Source organism: Puccinia triticina, chromosome 11A, assembly GCF_026914185.1.
Source record: "Puccinia triticina chromosome 11A, complete sequence".
Lineage (NCBI taxonomy): Eukaryota > Fungi > Basidiomycota > Pucciniomycetes > Pucciniales > Pucciniaceae > Puccinia > Puccinia triticina.
The window spans coordinates 831870-849336 of NC_070568.1; the positions used below are offsets into that span (position 1 = coordinate 831870).

The window sequence follows — 17467 nt, forward strand, 5'->3', positions numbered from 1 at the left end:
CGCCAGTCCCAAGAGATTTAGACCCTTTGCAGACAGGCAGATCCTGACACCAAACACCTATTTTTTGGTAGCGGTCAACGAGATAAACTCCCACAAAGACGTAGGGTTCACTCCTTATTTCGACAAGAACCTGAAGGAACTCCGGGCGCCAATCCCGCTAACTATCTTCAACAAGAAGTGGCAAGACCGGGCCATCCTACACTATGCGGAAAAGCGGCCAAAAAGCGAGGACTCTAGCTCGGAGAATCGAAACCGATACACCGGTCTCCCTTACCCCTCAGAATGGACTCAATTGTTCAGCGAGTGGACCACAAACCACCAAGGTTTCTACGTGGCTCTGAGAGATGTGTATCAATTCCGCACATTTGCCGGCTGGGTCCTAACCCACAAGAGTCACTGTGACCGGATCCTCGCGAGGCACGGTTTCATGGCCGCCCTACGGTACGACGTGAATGTGCGCTCAACAGTCTTTGCACACCGAGTGATGGTGAACGGGAAAGCCACGGTCGCAGACATCTCAGTCTACAGACAAGATATAGCGGAAGAAACCTACTCAGACGCGCGAAACTTTGGCGAAATCGGCATGACCGACAACCCCTACACCGAGAGTGGATCCCGCGCCGGCTGGGACCCTCTAACCGGCGCCCCCAAACCGAACAAAGGTCAGGGACAGAAGCCCAACTTCAACCGTTCATCCGAAGAAGGCGACCACCCAGGACAATCCGGATACAAGAACCAAAGGTCCAGCGGCTACAAGGGGAAAAACTTTAACCCTAGACACAAAGAACAAAAGGCAGCCTCGGCAAGCGGAAGCGGGAGCAACCCACCCAAAAACCAGGACAGCGCACCGTAAGTGGCCCTGATTCTTTTTTTCTTCCTCCGTGCCCAGTCCAATTAGGACCAAACCAACTGGTTTCTGAAACGGCTGGTTTCTCTCCGATAAGCAGGAAAACATCCTGACGGATCCCAACGGTCTAGTGCCGAAAGCATGGTTAGGTTTCTGATAAATGTTTCCTACACTCTTTGAATTTGTAAATAGCCACCTAGACCTCTCCTCAGTCGAATATAATACGCCTCCTCCCGCAATAGGGAAGGAGAGCGAGTTTTCCTTTACTCAACCTTGGCCCCTACAAGTGACCTGTGAGATGGACGTTCCAGCATGGGAAAAGGCCCTATCTGAAGCAGGCCTGCTGCCTGAGTTCCAAGATGTCCTCGATGGCTTCAGGAATGGCTTCCCACAAGGCATCCCACAGCACACATGCGGAGAACTCAGGCACTTCACGCCTCCGAACCATGCCTCGGCCATGTTGGCTAGAGATAAGATAGAGGCATCCATACGCAAGGAAGTAACCACGAAGAGGATGCTCGGCCCTTACACCCACGATGAAGTGCACAAAAGATTTCCTTTCTTCAGATCTAACCCACTTGGGGCAGTCATAAACGGTGATGGTTCGCTACGACCAATCAACGATCTCTCTTTCCCACGGAACGACCCCCAGGTGCCCTCAGTGAACTCTTTTGTAGACGCGGATAACTTCCCGACAACCTGGGACGATTTTAACCACGTCTCAAAATTTTTCAGAGGCAGAACAAAACCGTGCCTCCTAGCCCTGTTTGACTGGGAGAAGGCTTATCGCCAAATCCCCACGGCGAAGGACCAATGGCCCTACTTGTTGGTACAAGACTTCAACGACCAGCTCTATGTGGACACCCGGATTACGTTCGGCGGCGTAGCGGGTTGCGGCTCTTTCGGCCGCCCAGCAGACGCCTGGAAACATCTGATGATGAAAGAATTCGATCTCGTGACCGTATTCCGATGGGTTGACGACAATCTCTTCATAAAAGAGATCGAGTCAGAGGCCGACATGGAAGCGGTATTCAGGAGATCCGCACAACTGGGCCTGAAGACCAACGAGGAGAAGTTCTGCAACTTCGCAGAGGAGCAGAAATTCATCGGCTTCATCTGGAACGGTACCAGGAAAACCGTACGCCTCCCTCCCGGGAAACTACAAGAGCGAATCACTCAGATTCGGGAATTCCAAACTCCGAAGAAGAAGTTCCACTATAACCAGGTCGAGGTCTTGGCCGGACGCTTGAACCATGTCTCACACCTCCTCCCGCAGCTCAGATGTTACCTGTGCGGGCTGTACGCGTGGCTTAAGAGCTGGAGAAATAAGAAGGCAAAGCAACCAGTGACAGACACAGTCAAGCTGGACCTGGAACACTGGATGATAACTCTCTGTTCGTTCAAGGAAACTCACATCATTCCTAACCCAGAGCCGACGGAAATCGGGTGGATGGGAGATGCGTCGACCAGCTATGGCATCGGCGTACTAATAGGTCGACACTGGGCCCGCTTTCGACTAGCAAACGGCTGGGAAGGCTCTTTAGAACCAAGACAAAACATAGCTTGGGTAGAGACCGTTGCGATCCGCATTGGACTCTGTATGCTCCAGAAGCTTGGCGTCCGCGAAGGGAAAACCCTTATCGTTTGGACTGATAACACCACAACGGAGGCGGCCATCCGAAACCGGCGCTCCCACGACTTCAACGTCAATGAAGAGTGGAAGGCCATCCAACAACTCCTAGTGGAGCTGCAGGTTGACCTTGCCGCAAGGCGAGTGACATCGGCGGAAAATAAAGCCGACGGCCTCTCAAGAGGGGACAGCTCTGGGCTGGACCCTGCTTCCCAGCTACCGGTAATGTTACCATTAGACCTAGATAGCCTCTTCTGGCAATGCTAAACCGACCATCCTGCTGTAACACGTGATAAGTCATGTAATTAGTTCCAAAGAGTCACCGTCACAAGTCTCTGAGCCTGTAACTATCACTCTATACTCCTAAAGTAATACAAAAAAAAAAAAAAAAAAAAAAAAAAAAGGGGGGGGGGAGAATGACCACCCTTCCTGCCCCTTCGGGTTGAGCACCCACAAAAGCTGAAGTCTTCGTTACCCACAAAGAGCAACACCTCAAATGGAACTCGAGAAGATAGTAGATTTCACATCAGATGGCACAGTGCCAAAAGAACTCTCAGAGAAAGACATCCGCTTCCTCAAGGCATACGCATGGAACACACTAAAAGGCTATAATACAGCCGTGAAAAAGGTCAAAAGAAGTCTCGCACACACGTACCCGAAGGGCTTCACACTTCCACTGACCGACGAAGACATTGAAAATTTCTGTTGCTGGGCGGGACGAGACCCGGACAAAACAGGAAACCACGAAGTGGCTGCAACCACACTAGTCAAATACCTCTCCGGCATAAAGGCATGGCACCTTTTCCATAAGAAGCCATACCCCCGGGAATGGGAGGAACGGGTGAACATATTCCTCAAATCATTGGCTAAAGCGGACGTAACCGCACCAAAAAAGCCAAAGAAAGAAGCGGTACACCTGGCCCACATGGTTTTCCTAGCTGAAGAACTCGTCGACGGTTCCGCTGAAGAGAGAGCAATCCTAGACTTAGCACTGGTTGCATTCTGGGGTATGGCCCGCCTCGCAGAACTCACATACGACGCGAGAGAGGGCACACTTGACAAATCTGTGAAATTACTCACATCAGACGTTTCCATGAGTGACCCAAGCCAAACCATCCTCACACTACGCAGCGCAAAAACATGCAAACCAGGAGAAACACAGCAAATAAAGCTGACAAAACTCCCGAACGCCTTATGCCCCGCATGGGCGGTTCAACGACGGCTAGAGGAAGCAGGAACCAAGGAAACCTCACTCTTCGGGTATAATTTAAACGGCAAACGTCACCACCTTACTAGAGCTGCCGTCATCTCAACGCTCACCAAAGCATGGGCAAAAGGCGGTTTCCACAGACTCTCCGGACACTCATTCCGAGTGGGAGGAGCATCCATGCGGATGGCTTTAGGAGTAAGCATAGAAGACATCTGCTCGCTAGGGCGATGGAAGTCCGACTGCTATAAACTTTATATCCGCGAATACACTCCAGCTCAAACCAAGGACACTCTTGCCTTACTTACCGAACTACAGGGAAAATGGGGAGATAGAAACTAAAAGACATGCAATCATAACAACTCGGTCAAACAACCAAAGTGGATGGGGTATCGTGCGAGGCTCAGGCTTCTGGTAATTCGCCAGAGTTGACGGGTCTAGCACTGATCCCCCACCGGCGTGCTCTTTTTCTTCTGCTCCGGGGGGTTTTTCACTCCTCTCGAGCCACCAAGACCCAGAATTAAAATTCTAAGGCGTCCGCGGGGGCTCGGGGGACACGGGGTGGAAAACCTCCCCCGACCCATACACGGCCGGCTCGGAAACCCCCCAAAGGGTTTCAGGCCGGCCTAGGGCTGGCGCAAAGGCACACTCCTATGCGCTTGCCTGAACCTGTAAGAAGGAAAAGTGAGACAAAAGGAGAGGTCCTCCAAGCCCCTACCGGTAGAAAGAGGACCCTCCCTCGCCCCAGACAGGCTCCCTGAGGGACCTAGTCGCGGAGGGTGAGATGAATGGATAAGCTGAGGAAATTCACCCATGGCTGATGAATCCGTGTTTGGACGGAAACCCCCGATGCCAAGTTTGTTTACAAATCCCATGAGGCTCTGCCACCGATCTTGATCTACATCGATCAACAGCCACAAGGTCCTTCCATCATGATCCCATCGCCGAGTTTCTGAGCCATCAAGGGTCACCTGACCTGGGTGGTCCTCGAGGTGTGGCGCGAGCGAGGGGGAATATGCTTATAAGCGTCAGGGGACTCGAAAGGTAGAAGCCCATCCGCTTCTCATTGGCCAAGTGGTGCGACTGACTCTTTCGAATTCCCCCCAGAAATATATATATAGACCAAACCGATGGACGGGCGTAAGGGTACTCCGACTCCGGTCAAACGTACGCACATCAACGTCTTTCGCTTGCAGAATCACTCATAAACCTTCACTAATCCGGTTTGGTCTGCCTCCTTTTATTGTGTGGCATCGCATTAGCCTTGCCATTTGGCTACACATTTACGGCCGGTAAGGAACCCTTCACACATTGTTTGCTTTGATCACGCGTAGTCTACATGAGTTATTTACTTTTTTCTTTTCTTTTGGGGTTGGTTTTGACTAAACATCATTCCAGGGGCGATCGCGGGTGTGACGGAACTGCTGTGTCTATATCCCCTCGGTCAGTAATGTATCTTGAATCACGAGCTCTCCCTTAGATTAATTGTATCCTTCTTTACGTTTCTAGATGTCGTCAGTCTCTGCTCGGAGTACTCCATTCAACCGACGAAAATATCCTGTTGATGAGAATTAATTCCTACATCGATCAACTACTGCTCAGGTTAAGACAAGAATTCAGTTGCAAGGAAAAGTGGCTATTCCCGGTCAGGATAGCTATACTGGAATGGTTGACTGTTTTCAAGTTCAGTTTAGTTGGCCAGTTATCAAATAAACCGCTCCTTCACCACTGCAAACCACATGCTCATTGTTTTTGATATCCATATCTCAATCCAGAAAATCATCAAAACTGAAGGGTAAATTGATCATTTGCTCTGACTCCTACTTCACAACATCATCTAACAGTCTCGCTTTTTCAATCTACTCTACTTCATGCGACGTCACTTGGTCTGGATGATGGCCAAAGATTCGGTCGGCTTTACCGGGGCTTAGTGCCACCCTTAATGCTGGAAGCGCCCAAACGAGCCGTTAAATTTGCTGCAAATGACTTTTGGGTAAGTGAATATTGATCTAGCGTACTTAAATGATGAAGCTGACTAACTGCTCATATTTTTTATTATGCGTTGTTGATTATTGAAGGCTACAACTTACAAGGGATTAACAGGTTCAGATAAATTGACGCAAAACCTATCGTTATTGACTGGGATGAGCGCTGGCGCAACAGAATCAATCGTCGTGGTTCCTTTCGAATTAGTCAAGATTAGGCTTCAGGATAGAGTGTGTTCTCACAGATAGTGGAAAGAACATGACCGTCAAGTTTATAACAGACCCTCTCTTCGTAATTTTCTCACACTTAGAATTCAAGTTACAAGGGTCCATTAGATGTGGTCATGAAAACTGTGAAAGCTCAAGGAATTTTTGGGCTGTACGGAGGCTTGGAATCTACCTTCTGGCGGTGCGTTGGTGTACAATCTCTAGCAGAAATAAACAAACAGAGAACTGCGAAAGGCTGATACTTTGCTTTTTCCACTTTTTTATTTATTTAGTCATGTGTTTGTATTCTTCTTGTCGAGTTTCCGAATTTTGCTTGATTTGTCGTTAAAAACGGTGCTTGGTTCATTTTTATGCGAATGTGAAACGACACAACCGAAATATCTGATAATACCCCGATACTCGATGGGATTGACTTCTTTTCATCAACATCAGTTGGTGGAATGGTGGTTACTTTGGTAAGCAAAATCAATCATTGCCGCCCAACCTCTCCATTTTCACCTTGTGGAAAGCTCGGCTGGGATGCTAAATGAACGTTGATTACTCCAGCTTCCATATTCAAAATCAGAGCGATGATGCCTAAAGCCGACGTAAGAAAACATGATCCGCACAGCAATAAATAAATCAAGTTACAAAACCCATTGACCTTCTTGCTTCACCGCCCCATCGACTGCTGTATGTGCAGTCTAAGACTCGAGAAGTGGTAAACAACTTTATATCCGGATCGATTGGAGGTTGCTTGGGAACTATGGTCAATACCCCTTGTAAGCTTTTCTCCATACATTTATCCATTATTTCTTGTATTTAGGCGACGATCTCGGTTTTCATTACCGCAAAGAAGAAAAAACGAGGCACAAGACTAACGTAGTATTTGCATTTCCTTGATCCAAATCCATCAAACCCAACAGTCGATGTCGTCAAATCTAGGATTCAAAATGCAGTAGTGTTGCCCGGTGAAAAACCCAAATACGGCTGGACGTATCCGGCTATAGTTACGATTGCAAAAGAGGAAGGTGCTGCGGCACTCTACAAGGGTTTCATTCCAAAGGTTCGTTTCGCTTGAAATGGATTCATCAATACATGAGTTGACTAAATATAGCTCAATCCACTTGTTTGATCTCCTACTTCTTCAACCAATCACTAGGTCTTGAGGTTAGCTCCGGGAGGTGGTGTGCTGCTAGTAGTCGTAGAAGTTGTGACAGGCTACTTCAGGAAACAACTTGGCTCCCCTTACTCAATTTGAAAGGGGAGCCAAATTTTCTCATGGTGTTGCAACGCGCAGCCGCAACAGCTTGTTACCAGACTCTACTGTGACCTGTTAGGCCCTGTTTGGCAGCGTGATTATTACGCAATAAATGATCTTGCCATGTCCCCCTACATTGTGTAAGACACTACTTTTCCGCCTGATCTTTTGGAAGTAAACTGCCAAGCCTTATGAGGGTTTACTTTCAAAAGATTATACTAAAAAAGACATGTTTTACCATATGTAATGTAGCATGTTTCCTATTATTATGCTGCGTAATATGATGCTGCCAAACAGGGCCTTATGTAATTGTGCTGCACTCCTGTTGCTGTAGCCTGCTATCAGGGGTGAATTTGTGAAACCATTACGCTCCATGTATTGTGTAACGGGCTGTAACATATTTATCTTGCATTGCTGTTACATTTTGATGCATTGCAATTTGGGATTAAATTGAGTACCTATCAACTAAATAAAGTGCAACAAGCCAATAAAGAAAGATACTAACAATACTGCAGTGTAGTATATTGATTGCTCAATTTGCCACCACAACTTGGAAACACCAGTTTCTTTGCTGATCATGTGCATCCATGCACATTGACCCAGAAATGCCATGCATTGAAATTTTGGTATTTTTGTATTGTGTACGATTACACTACACTGTACAGTAGTACAATACATCATGCATGTATTGAGATGTTTTCACCATTGCTGCTATGACCTCATTGCATCAGAAAGCTGTGTCCACTTGTTGCAACTAGCTCAGTCTGTAGTTCATAATTGGTGGCACTTGAGGTCAGAACAAGAAAAACACTAGAAACTGCCAGCAGTTGACATGCAGCATACTCCAGTGTAACTGCCTGTCAGCCAACGTCTCTAGAGTGATGGTTGGTTGATGATGTGAGAGATCCAAAGCCTATGTTCCAATAGCAATTGGGATATGTATTGAGAACGGGCAATCTTGAGACAGTGATTTGAGTATGTATCTGAAGATGAGGAGGAATGATGTTATTTGTTTTGTATTGTCTTGGATTTCTGGGGAGCATAGAAATGAACCAGGTACAACTATAATAGAGATGAGGAATTGAATAACTCTATACAAGCATATCATGACCATAATGAAGTGAAGGTAGAGTAACTGGGGAGACAACTATTGTAGACCGCATAGAAAATATAACATTAACTTACTGGAGGTATTGTGTTTTGAAAAAAGCTTGGACACTTTTGCACAACTAGTTCTACAGTGGAAAGTTTAAAAGCTACACTTTTGAGGTCTGGAAGGCATTGTAGTTGGATATGAGAAGAATCTGTGGGTGAACCCCATTTTTGTAATAAATCAAGTGAAGTTGGTGTTTTTGTGATGTAGGGGGGGATTGGTCAACTGCCCAAGAATTATTCCAAAAACAATATTTTGTATTTACTTCCAGGCTGACACTGCCATTGTAACTCCACATAATCACATCCCATGATCCCTTTCATGCACAGTCACTTTAAAATGTGCACATTGACTGTGCATGCAACCTTGGTAGAAAGAAACTTTGAGAAAGGCTTGATTACCAACTCAAGCTTCCTTTGAGCTTCTGCATCTCAACTGCTAGCAGTTTCTAGCATTTTTCTTGTAGTGTGGCTAATTGCTGAATTATACAAAATTTTCATACACAAAGCTAACACAAACATACATCTGTGGTAAATCCATGACAGCTGCATTAGGGGTGGGGCTGGGTCAACCCAACCCACCTGGTCAGCCAGAGTTCAATTTTTGACCAGGATGGGTCAACCCAAAGACCAGACTATTACTCATTTTTCTATATAAGGCCATGAAACTATCTAAGAGGATAGTCTGCCAATGCTTGAATAATAGTTAAGATTCAAGTTCTATGCAGGTTTAAAAAAGAACCTAATTCACAATAATGGAGTCTATTTTTCTGATTTATAATTTCACTGGATAGAAAACAATATAGGATGATGGATGATAGAGATTAAGAATATATCAATAAGGCAAAGAGAAGGAAATGCGAGGAAATTTACAAGGTTGTAAGCGCTGCGCTTCAAAAAGCGCATCACAGCATGAAGCGCAGCCGTTTTGGTGGCTGCTGTGCTGCGCTGAAAGTAGCGGCCCTGCCCGCTGCCCTACCGCTTTTTGGGTCTGGCAAGAAGGGGGACCCGCTACTTTCAGTGGTAGCGCAGCAGAACCATTGCTGCACTACTGCTTTTTGAGCTGGACGCGTAGTGCTCCCCCGCTGCCGTCCAAAAAAGCGTAGCACAGCGCAAAGTGCAGATTTTTTGGTGGCTGCTGCGCGGCGCTGAAAGGAGCATCCCAGCCTGCTGCGCTACCGCTTTTTGGATCGGGGAAAAAGCGGGGCCCCACTATTTGCAGCAGTAGCGCAGCAGGGACTGGCGCTGTGCTACCGCTTTTTGGGCTGACCGCGCAGCAGTTCCCCACTGTGCTGCGCTAAAAGACCGCTTTTTTGTAGCGCAGCGCAGCATTCACCAGGAAAAAAAAAGTATCCACTTGATGGCAAGTGACATGGTGCAGCTTTGTTTTCAGCTCCAACACTGCTCCAATGCTGCTACTCTCCACAAGCACATCTAGGGCTCACATGACAGGTGTCAGGATCAAAGCACTCAATGTGACAAAACCAGATGATGCTCAGCTTTGGCCCTGGCCCAGCTGATGCTCAGTTTTTGCCCTGGCCCAGCCAATTCTCAGCTTTGGCACTGGCAATCATCTTTGAACCTGGCACAGCTGATGCTCAGCCTTGGCCATGGCTCAGCTGATGCTCAGCTTTGAACCTAGCCTAGCTGATTTTCAGCTCTGGTCCTGTCCAAGTTGATTCCCATCTTTTTACCTGGCCTGGGTCAGCTGATACTCAGCAAGCTGAGCATCAGCTGGCCAGCTGGCCCAAGACTGGGTTAAATCTGAGAATCAGCTGGGACAGAACTAGGAAAAGGCTGAGCAAGGACTGGTACAAAGCTGAGCATCAGCTGCGCCAGGACTATTACAAAACTGAGCATCAGCTGGGCAAGGACTGGTAAAAATGTTTTATTCCAATTCTGAGAGTGAGCTGTGTGAAAAATCTGAGTATGAGCTGAGCAAAAAAGCTGAGTATGAGCTGGGTACCAAAGCTGAGTATCAGCTGGACAGAACTGAGGATCAGTTGGGCTCATCACAGGACCTCCTTGGTAAATTTTGGAAGTTGAGGAGACGGTTGGGAGATTGGAGTAGATAGTGGATAGATATTGGATAGATTTTGGGTAGCTGGCTGGAGCTGGTGTGATGTCACTTGTCATCAACTGACTATTTTGTTTTCCTGGTGATTTCAGCCTTGAGGAAAAGCAATCCCAAAAGGAAGAATAGATCAACACAAGCTCCTAGATTTGCCAATGAAAAATGTCAAATGATGTCATACAACAAGATTGAAAGGAATTAACCACATCTCTGTGATCAAATTACATCATCATTTTGAAAATCCAATTAATAATCAAAACTGAAGCTTATAAAGCAGGAACGTAAGTGTTAGCATAATATTGAACACTTAATAACAATGAGTGCGTTACAGTTTAGTCAATGAATTTTGAAGATGGGTTGGCCCATGACCCACCAAGAACCAGTTGACCTTGGGAATCTGGGATATCCAGACAATCTAAAACTCAGGAGTTCACAGACTTAGGACAAAAGCAAGATCTGCCAATGAAACATGTTTGGGGCAGTTCTATTGCAATTTCTGGAGCACTATACCCACTAGAGTATTTATCATGCTGAGAAGGAGACCAGAAATCTTGGCTCCAGTCTCCAGTCTCCTATCCTCCCATCCCTCTATCTGAAAGAATTCATCAGGCAATTTTTTATTCAGTGACATAACCTGACCAGCCCTGATCCAGCTCAAGGCTATTGGGACCACTAAATGAGTGCTTCATGACAGCAAATTGTATGCAATAACCTCTCCAGACCATCCTGTGGGTTGGCCCATCATCCCCAAAATTGATGGGGGAAGGTCATGAAATTTTAGAAATTCAAACCAACCCACTCCAACCCATTTATAAACATGGTGGGGCTGGACGGCAATTTTCTAACCCAACCTGGCCCATCATCATCCCTAAGTTGTATACACCGCAACAAAGTGAATAAGTATCAAACTCCAGGACAATTTTTTACCATGGCTGTAGCTAGCACACTACTGTTTTTCATTGGATTGAAAGAGTACTGGTACTTTTATGGAAATAGTTTTTGTACATGATTCACAAAAAGCCCACATTCAGTGGAGAGAGCTTGTCAGTGTTTTTGAAGGTAGATTCAGGAGCCCCATGATAGATTTGATGGATGATGTGAAGATGGATTCCTGCACAAGAAGCCAGGCTTCAAGGCCATTCCACCATGAGCCTATACAGCCATTGAGTGACGTGTAATAAGGGATTTAGTGGAAATTGGGGGTTGGCCAGGCCCAACTTCTAGTTCACTGACTGACAGTCAAGTGAAACTTGAGAGTGAGAGAAGAAGTTATTCTGATTCACTGAGAGGAAAACACCAGTGGCAATCTGGTATAGACTCAATATAAGATTTCCCATTTTTTGTACGCTAACCATAGCTGTTAGCATAGTGTAGCGCAGTGCAAATGCACTATTTTTTTAGCGTGGAGTTGGCGCAATCGCGCGCATCTACGCTAACTCTACGCGCACAGGATGCAAAGCTATTTTAGCTTTTAGCTTAGCGTTAGCGCATATGCGCGCAATTGCGCTAATGCTAAGCACTCAGGGCGCAAAAGAGCGCGCGCTACGCTGCGCTAACACGCTTTTTGCGGCAAAAATGGCCTTTTTCCCGCTAAAAGCGCCTTAGCCCACCGTAGCGTAGCTTAGAGGCTGTAGCGGAGCGCCAATGCTAAACAAAAATTGGCGTGCTGTTAGCGCTGCTGAAAGTTAGCGCAGCGTAGCGCCGCTGAAAGTTAGCGCAGCGTAGCGCCGCTGAAAGTTAGCACAGCGTAGCGGCGCTAACAGCGCGCTAACGCTATTCGAAAAAGGCCAGCGCGTTTTGCCGCTACGCTAAACTTTAGGGCTCAAATAGTGTAGTTTAGCGTAGCGGCCCACCATTGGTTGAAGCACAGTATGTAAGGGATATAAGAATACAACTAGCTTGACCAGGATCCACACCAAAATTGGTGCTTGGGAGCAAGCCTCTCTGTGAGACAGAGAACCTGTGGAATCTGGAGCCCTCCTCCAGAGATGCTTTGTTAATCTTGGGAAAATTGGCCCTTTTGGGACATCAAGTGAGAATGAATCATTGAACACCCTTCCTTTCAAATATTCAAGGAATTGGGGGAACAGCTCCCAATCCTATTCCTGGCTCTGCATTGAGAGTAACAACTCCTGTTGAAATATCTTTGTTTCATTTCATGTATTTCTCTTTGACTTTATCAACTTTCACATTTCTTTAAGTGTCTTTGCTCTTTTGTATTCCACATGCATCACTGTATGCATAATATACACCCACAGCTTCAATATCAAGGTATTTAGTATAAAAAATCTAGAATTTACTCCCTTAACAGCAATGCATCATTGGTACTTAGCCAAACCAGTCCTTAAATGTGACACATTATCCTTGATTCAAGTACTTCTTGCACCAATACTTATAAAGTATCTCTGCAAAAGTTTTTTTAGGTTTAAGCTTTATCAAACTTTGTTTGATCTTGGCACTCTGCTGTTCTCTCATCTCTGGTTCTTATTTCTTCAACTCCCCAAAAAAATCTAACCAAAGCTTTGGTGCCTGCCACCACCAGAAGACTTCATGAAGAGGTCTATCTGAGGTTTGCATGAAGATAATCAAGGTAATCTATACACAGATTTAAGTTTTATCTACAGCTACAGCAATGTCAAAAAAGCTTGCCAATTCATGTGGCTGAAAATCAATCCTGAATTTCAGCCTCAAAGCCTGTACAGCTTTCGTATGTCAGGTTGCATACAGTAATGTGAGAATAACAAAAAACTTTCTTTGTTTACTTTGGGGCCTCAAGGGTTGCACAATTTGCCTCCTGGAGCAACTTTACACCCACCTTGATCCAAACCTCTGCAGTACATAAAACTGTGCCCCCAGGACTTTTACAAACATTTTTATTTATTATTTAATTTTATGGATGCTTCACTGAAGTTACAGGGTTTCTTTACTCACAGTGCAGCTTTCTGAATTTATGGCAGATCTTGCTCTACATAATTGCAGATATTTACATGTTATTACTCTTGGATTGCTATACCTGTTCCGTCTGACTACTCCAATGCGGAGTGGAGCAGAGTTGCCCAAATCACCCAACTCCCCTGGGATAATCTTGTGGAGGAGTGGTCCAGACACTTTGTGACAAAGACATTTCTCTTCCACCACACCGTCCCTCAGGGACCCTCCAAAGGAGGGATTTATGTGTTAAGTCAACCCTGCGGCCTGAGAAAATTTGAAAATAGAAATTTTCACCTTGTTATAGCAGCACCATTTCTCATTTGGTGATTAGGTAATAGGGAGACAAAAGAAGCACAAGATCATGGAGTGTCTAATTCATTTTTTATGACACCATTGGCTGTGCTTAATCATCCTTTTTTACACATCTTGCCCTGTACACAATCCACAACTAATCATAAGGGTTGGGAGTAGATGAAGATAGTACATAGATGAGGACAGCTTGGGTGGTCCAAGGAATTAAAACTGAAGGAAAAAATATTCAAGGTCAAATACATAAGTGAGGGCAAGAGTGAAAAAGTGCCCACCAAAATTCTTACATAATCATCTCAGGCCGCGGGGTCCACATAGCCCGTCAGTCTTCGGAGATCGCTTCGCTCCCGAGGAGCAAATTATGTTGCTAAGTTAGGGTCTTTTTGGGCACAAAGTTGGCCACCCGCAAAAATCTGAAAACATGGGGCTCTCAGGCCAGATTGCATGCAAGTCCCTCCTTCGTGCAAGGCGCTTCGCGCCGCGCCCCCCGGCAGGCGAGGGACTTGTGCCAAGTTTGTAGAGGCCTGTTGCTGAAATGCATTATTTCAGACACACAAAACGGCAAGCTTTTCTGCTTTGGCTGTACATGAAGAAATACAAATGTGAAAAATTTAAGGTCAAGTCCAAGAGTTGGTATTTGTAGAGATGCATCTGTCTGTTTTCTGATTGAGTTCGTGCAGAAACTTGATGCAACATTGAATAACATAGTAGTCATAGATAGACTGGCTCATGGGCGGTAATAATGGCGGATTTATGAAGAAGTGAAATGCTGGGAACGGCCAATTGATTTTTGGATGTGAAGATAAGCGGTATTTAAAAGACGTTAACTGCCAAGATGAAAGTCGCCATGATCTCCTCCTTTGTGTTTTTTTGGCTTGTGCAGCTTTCCACCCTTCCTTGCATTGCCGAAGGGCGCGTCAGAGTATCCGCCCATCGACCACGCAGATTCCTCCAGGCTTCAAGATGGGGTTGAATCACATGTCAGTGTCTTTGTATGATTGTGCTCGGCGCCGTTAATCAAGCGTGAAGAATAACCTACCTTTTCTTGCCTGCTCCTTTCGTCGAGGTGGATCCAGGGTACCTAGAATGAGTGAAAGATATGGAATGGTCAAACAGGTTCCTCACACTCGTTGAGATGCGTAACTCGACTAACAGAGTTCCGCGGGGAACGATTGATAACGAGACCCTTGAAACTAAGAGGAGCATTGTGGATTAATAGAAACTCAATGAAACCTGATAGCAGCCAACGGTAAGAAACCGCGTCGACTCACCAAGAGAGAAGAGGCCAGCCAAATACGCGATTATAATCAACCGAGAGAACATCGTGGCACGCTGAGTTGGGGGAGGTTAAGGCTTGGGAGGTCGGTAAATGCTAGCGAAGTTGGAGCTGAGGGATGGAAATCCTAGTGATAAATAAATATGTTGATATGGTGATGCGACGGGGCAAATTGGATAGCAGGACGGAAGGAATCAGCGCCAGTCCCGTTATATACACCTGTTTACTGAAATACTAGCACATGTTTACTGAAATACTGGCCCTGTCATTTCCGTTCGGCATAGTCCACAATCGGTGGACATGCCCCCATGGCGCCGGTGCCATGTGCTGCCCCAGTGGTTGAACGCAGCAGCAGCTGAATGCAGTCATAATACAGACGATGGCAAATCGTATTCTGTCCTTCATTTTTGCGCCCCCGGCCTCGGCACGCAAGTCTCGGGAGTACATATTCTCATTCATATGTATGCACATCTGGCGGATTGGGTCGGTCGGATTTTTCAGACAACTACAAATACAGCCTCCATGATACCAAAGGGAGGTCAAGTCCTCGCGGGGCGCTCGTCGGTACATGAATGGGGCGCTACATAACCCAGTATTTCCCTCCCTCCCCGGGCGGACTCGGAGTGGTACGCATTTATGTTAGGTTAAACTTCCCAAAAGTGGACCAGCAAGAATATTTTGACGCCCAACCACAACCCCGTTTGAGCTTGTGAATGTCCCTATTGGATCCGTGAGACGGTGTCCCCCCTCCAATCGAGGGACTTGATTAAGTTAGGCAGGGACAACTTCACCGGCACGGGTGCTGGCACTATTGATAAGTCAGTTAAGCTTTCTCCAAGCAGCTTAAGTTGGGTCGTGATGGATTAATGCAAGATCAAATCCAGCTGGGGTGCTCAGTGGTATGACAAATCCAATGCCCCATTGACCTACTGAAAAAAGCCCAATAAATTCTGAGTACCAAACCGTTGCCACATCTCGACGTCAACACCGCAACCGCTGCGCTAAAAAAATTGATAATTCAGCGCAGCGAGAAAACCTTCTACTTGTTTTCTGACCTCCGTTCCCGCTTTGGCCATAAAGTAGCGCAGCGAAAGCGGTATGGCGACTCGCAGCACTCTATGTCGCGTTTTAGTCACTTTTCGCTGGACGTATTAGCCTGGAAAGCGTAGCGGACAGCTGTGCTTTTCCGCGCTGAGAAGAGGGTGCTCTTCACTATTCCACCAACAGCGTCACCCAAGTTTCACAAAGCATTTACGGTGCGCTAAATTCATGCATGCTTGCCTTGGACTAGTTGTAGTACCTACGAGAGATGACTGTCAATGCCCCCCCCCCCCTCTCACCGCTTTTCAGCAAAATAAAAATCGCCATCTCAGTCAGCTTTTAGCTATCCCCCCACACTGCTGAACTTTTTGCGTTAACTTGTGGTGACACACATTGTTGATAAGAGCTGAAGCATGGCCGACATCCATCTGCCCTTGCGTGAAATCTTCGCTCGAGTGTATATCTATTATGGAGATGCAATCGTGAGTATGGTTTCGTATGATGGTCAAAGTACGTAGCTTGACTAACAGGTGTCTCATTGGAGTCGAACCATGAGTAAGTGAAGGGAGACTTGAAAGTACAAAGGAGGTATGGATTAGATAGTATAAAGCTTACTTCGAACGGATAATAAATAGCAAAGAAACCTCATGGAAGACCCAACCGCCGGTCAAGCCATCCAACAACGCCTAAAATTGAACCCAGATATCCCAATTTTTGGCTCGGGCTTTTACATACAATGAGGCTTTCAAGACTCTTGCTGATCATGGTCGATCGGCGTGGTGGCACACAAATAAATATTCCGATGTCTGTATCCCTGTGTTCTTCTCACACCGCACGACCTTGCACCGCGCCTTCTCCTTCATCCAGCTACCCAGTGCCATACGTGTACGTTTTATAGCACCACGGTGCTGTGACATTGCGTGAACAAACCTGCTTTTTTCTATCGGCGGCTCTCGAAATATCTGGGAGCGGCCTTCTATCTGAGGTTGCCGAGGCGGCGAGGTGACTCTTGGCGAGCTACACAGGCATGAGCGGATCTTGCGAACGCTTGCGGTGCCTACAGAAGTACGTACAGAAACTCTTATCTGGGGTTCCAACCTGTTCCGACTCGCCAGTAAGGTGGCGAGGGCGCGGCGAGTTTTTGGAGGCCAGTGTATCAAAGCCTCTGTCCCCGCGGGACGCTCTTGATCTACAACATACAGTACCTAAATTAACTGCATAATTTTCACTCCCTAGCTCCCCAGGTGAAGTCGAAAACTACTTGTGGCATTGTCAATCAAACTCCAGTGGGAGGGACTCGCGTTGATATTGGTGGCAACTTTCTTTTTGTTTTAAAATCCTTTGCTCACTCATCTCTGAATACATTCCACGGTTTTTCGTTCCTAATTTGGAGCGCGTCTAACCTCTATTCCGTGTGGCTCGGCCCGCTAGGAACCTTTCTTATGTGTTTGCAACCAGATCCGAAATCACACTGCTAGTATTCTGGGACCAGCCTGGAAGGTAATAAGGATGCAGCTCCCCAAGTTGGCCGGGTATGGGTTGGAGCG

General features: G+C 46.4%; 2 protein-coding genes across 2 annotated transcripts; one reads left to right on the forward strand and one right to left on the reverse strand.

The window, feature by feature from the left end:
* Positions 1-5349: 5349 nt before the first annotated feature.
* PtA15_11A84 (uncharacterized protein) lies at positions 5350-7137 on the forward strand (the record flags this gene model as incomplete). Its single annotated transcript, XM_053161660.1, has 11 exons — positions 5350-5367; positions 5460-5479; positions 5590-5677; positions 5763-5900; positions 5981-6078; positions 6170-6217; positions 6330-6352; positions 6444-6484; positions 6580-6658; positions 6803-6942; positions 7039-7137. 11 exons carry the CDS (start codon positions 5350-5352, stop codon positions 7135-7137), a joined length of 792 nt encoding a protein of 263 aa, XP_053024952.1.
* Positions 7138-14426: 7289 nt separating this feature from the next.
* On the reverse strand, positions 14427-14809 carry PtA15_11A85 (uncharacterized protein; the record flags this gene model as incomplete). Its single annotated transcript, XM_053161661.1, has 3 exons — positions 14427-14559; positions 14643-14684; positions 14757-14809. 3 exons carry the CDS (start codon positions 14807-14809, stop codon positions 14427-14429), a joined length of 228 nt encoding a protein of 75 aa, XP_053024953.1.
* Positions 14810-17467: the final 2658 nt, after the last annotated feature.